The sequence below is a fragment of the Streptopelia decaocto genome (genome assembly GCF_964273445.1).
Source record: "Streptopelia decaocto genome assembly, chromosome: 1".
NCBI classification, from domain to species: domain Eukaryota; kingdom Metazoa; phylum Chordata; class Aves; order Columbiformes; family Columbidae; genus Streptopelia; species Streptopelia decaocto.
The window spans coordinates 75,780,518-75,784,283 of NC_138663.1; the positions used below are offsets into that span (position 1 = coordinate 75,780,518).

Genomic DNA, 3,766 nt, shown 5'->3' on the forward strand with positions numbered 1-3,766 from the left:
ATGACAGCATCATGTTTTGAGATGGTCCTTCTGACAGTTCTCCCTCTTCTATGTAAAATGTGTATTTATGCATCAGGGAGTCATAATAGAGTTAGTTTTACTCAGTACTAGCTGTGACCCCTTATTCCCAGCAGTGTCAGTCTGGTAAACATTGTCTTGTTTTGACTTGTACAGGCATATTGCTCTATATCCCCTTCATCTATAGATTCCTTTACCTGCTTTGCTTGACATTTTGTTCTAGTACTTATTTTCAGGGTTCTGAGTTTGCTACTGCCTCTTCTTCAGGAATAGGTTTAGTGACTCGTGTTCTATTTTAAATTGAAAAATGATGAAATGACTGACTGCTTATGACTTGTTTTTTTCCCTGAGTAATAAGGATAGTACATTCTAGTACAGATTGTTTTCTTGTAGATTTGCTCTTAATATCATTTAAAAGATAATAGCTTAAGTCTGTGGATATTGCCCTGGTCATTCTGGGTAGTCATACTCTCTTGATAAGGGGGAGAGAGTCGGTATTTTGGCAGCTGGAAAGATGAGTTGATGTGAGGCAATCTTACTGACCTTAGAGTACCGTTCTTGGGAGGGGAGTGATGCCGAAGGTGGTATCCATAGCTGAGGTGAAGGTGAAGTCCTGCACTCGTGTACAGCCGCTTTGCGTGGTTTCAGGACATCCAGTTGCACATCAGCATGGCTTAACCAGGAGTTTCTCTGAAACATCACAGACTGCGATCCAAGAACCTTCCTGTGATACTTGCAAAACCAATAAACCAGTATTACCAGCACCACCCCAAGAGCTGTACACAAGCTGCTGAGTAAGGCAGATGGGCTTTTCCTAATCACGGAGTCATTCATGTCTTGAAGCATTGGCACGGTACTGTTGAAAGACTCATTGAATGGCTTTGTAGTGGGAAAGCAGACTTCGCTATATGAAATGTTGAAAATTACATCGATTTTGTATTCTGGCAGCATTGCTTGGACAAAGTGTGGACTGACATACCCACCTGGCAATCTTAATTTCTCGAATGTTTGCTGGATTTTATCTTTTGCGCACCAGCTGGAAGATTTGTTGGCACTTGTACACAGCAAACTGTTATACCATGAGATTACTGTGGAGCCCGGTTTGAGAGCCGTCACCATGATGTCTTTGGGACTGCTGGAGTTCAAATAGAGGGAGAGCTTCTCTAGAAACAAACTAACCCTTTTCCTGTCTCTCAGGAAAGAGTAGTAGCTGTTTTTTGTTCTGACGGTGTAAAGGTGGCACGGCACATTGGTGGGCTTCAGAAGCTCAATGGTGAAGGGTTCCCAGGTGGTCAGTCCTCCTGAATCTGTGACAGACAGCACAAACTCCTCAGGTGAATACTGGAAATCAATATCGAGAGGATAGCCATGCATAATTTGCTGAGAGGTGTTAAATTGCAGCCAGCTTTGTGATCCCAATGGAGAGCCATCAACTGGAATGATTTGTAGAGATAACTGAGTAGAGTTGCCGTCTTCCTCATCGTAAAACGTGTCAGCAGGTATAGGAAAAAAGAAGAGGCATCCAATAGTTGCTGTTAGGAATTTAATGGAATGAACAACCTTTGGGGAAGTGTTTGCTTGCCCTTTAGAGAGGAGGGAGAAAAGGAAAAGGAAGAATTATGAGGGAAAAAATAGCTATCTGATAATGATAGCAAAGAAATCTCACCAGCCGCATGGGATTATGGAGCGTGTTGATTAGAAGGGACCTCTGGAGGTCATCTAGCCAACCTGCTCAAAGCAGAGCTGTAACCAAGGTGAAATGAGATCAAGCACGGCTTTGCCTAGCTGACTCTTAAAAACTTCTGAGGATGAAGGGTTTAAAGTCTTGCAGGGTGACTTGTTCCATTGCTGCATTACCCTCAAGTGAAAAAGTTTTCCTCGTGTCTGAACCTACTGAGATGCAGTTTTGCAGCCATGCCCCTTGTCCTGTCATCTACTGCTTTTCAGAAGAGAAATACCAATACTGCCCTCTAGACTAATTTTTGAGAAAGTGGTACTTCTTACGCATTTTATTTAGAGTCAAAAGAACTCCCTGCTGCTTTTCTTACATTATTTTCCCTTTGTGATGGACATTGCAAATCATTCTTTCCTACAAAGTGAGCAACTGAGCACAACGGCTTAGCTACAGCATCATTTTAGAAAAAAAATGAAGCTTTTAAAAAAAAATTCTTTCTCTGACTGCATTAAGATGCAAATGTGTTGGTAATCTAGAGTTTTTGTAGCATCCTTAAATAGGGATCATATACTATTCCTTAGGAAACTTAGACTGAAAATACATGGGTGATAACTATCTAGAATCCAATAATGTGCTCTGTTTTGTTTAATTTCTGTTTTTTATGAACCCAAGGCTAAAGAGAACAATTCAACATGTAAGGAGAGGAGAATCTCAAAAGCAATTGAAAAGCATCAAGTTTAGATTTTAGTCTTAAATGGATTAATTCAAAGTTAAAATATAGAAAACAAAAGATAATTTATCTTAAAAAAAAAATCTGCTTTACCTTATGTGTTAGCTAACTGCTAATATTTTGTAAATCAGAAACAAGCCCTTCAGCTCTTGTCCTTTCTTAGCCTGCATTCAGCTGTGTGGATGACATTTGGTTTTTTAATGGGCAGCATGCCCATCACTTTGCACAGCCTCTGACCTGTGAATGGCAATGGCAGATGCTCAGAACTCCATTCTACTGAAGCTTAAGCTGGTTACAGTACTGTAAAGTGTTGTCCTTGATCACATCTTGACTTCATTTGCTAAGCATGTTTAGATATATATGTATTCAAAGAGTTGTAAATATGCACAACACTTTTCCTTCTAGTCTAACATGTTAGGTCTTGTATAGTGCCTTTCCAAACAATAATATTCTAGCAGCTTTTACACAGAAATATCACAACATGCCTCTCAAGTGATGCATTTACTTCATGGTGGCAGTTAAGTACATCTCATTTCTAATCCTTTAAGACTAAGGGTTGTGTTCCTTCTGATCATTGCAAAGTTCTTGCTTGTGTTGTTTTGGTTGGTTTGTTTGTTTGTTTTTTCATTTTGTGTTATAGAAAGCTTATGTAAACTTCAAAGCACTTCCTTGTATGATTGCGTGGTCTACTAAAATCTGAGTTTTGATTATGGTTCAAAGGTGCCCAGCAGGAGACTGCCTGGTACTTTGATACTTCACCTATCAAAGACAGAGATCTCATTAGCAGGGCTGTCACAAGGCATTACCTTGATTTGCCTTCGTTCCCAGCATTAAATTTGCAGGAACCCCTGGGAGTGTGCTTGCACAAGCTGAGTTCCTCCAAGTGCAGAAGCTCATGATTATGTTTCCACGTGGAAGTGTTCTCTTGGGAAACAGACACAATTTCTGAAGAAAGAGCTCTTAATTCTGCAAAGAAGTGTTCTCAGCCCTGTTGTCTGTCATCAGATTCTGAAATAGCTCATGTACGAGGTAATTTTATTAAAACATGTTTTTGTTTCATCTCCTGTTTCCAACACTAATCACGGTGGGTTTGTCTGGGAATTTTATGAGCATGTGTTTTTATTTCTTTATACCATTGAGCTCTGTTTAGCATGAATAACAATTTCAGATCAATCAGGCAAACACTGGGTGCTTCAGCACCACCCCACTGCTGGAGGTGGCAGACACTCTGCCTGGGACAGGATGGTTTTGGGTGCTGCGCATCTGCCTGGTTCAAAGAGCTCCTATGAATATGAGTGGACACCAAGTAAGCCGTAGGATGATAAAATGTGGTGACAAATTTG

At 40.4% G+C, this 3,766-nt stretch overlaps 1 protein-coding gene across 1 annotated transcript; it reads right to left on the bottom strand.

The window, feature by feature from the left end:
- Positions 1–326: 326 nt before the first annotated feature.
- Positions 327–3,476, bottom strand: LOC309440221 (uncharacterized protein). The gene has a single exon (XM_082053652.1). The coding sequence runs from the start codon at positions 1,390–1,392 to the stop codon at positions 469–471; it is 924 nt and encodes a 307-aa protein (XP_081909778.1). The 5' UTR covers positions 1,393–3,476; the 3' UTR covers positions 327–468.
- Positions 3,477–3,766: the final 290 nt, after the last annotated feature.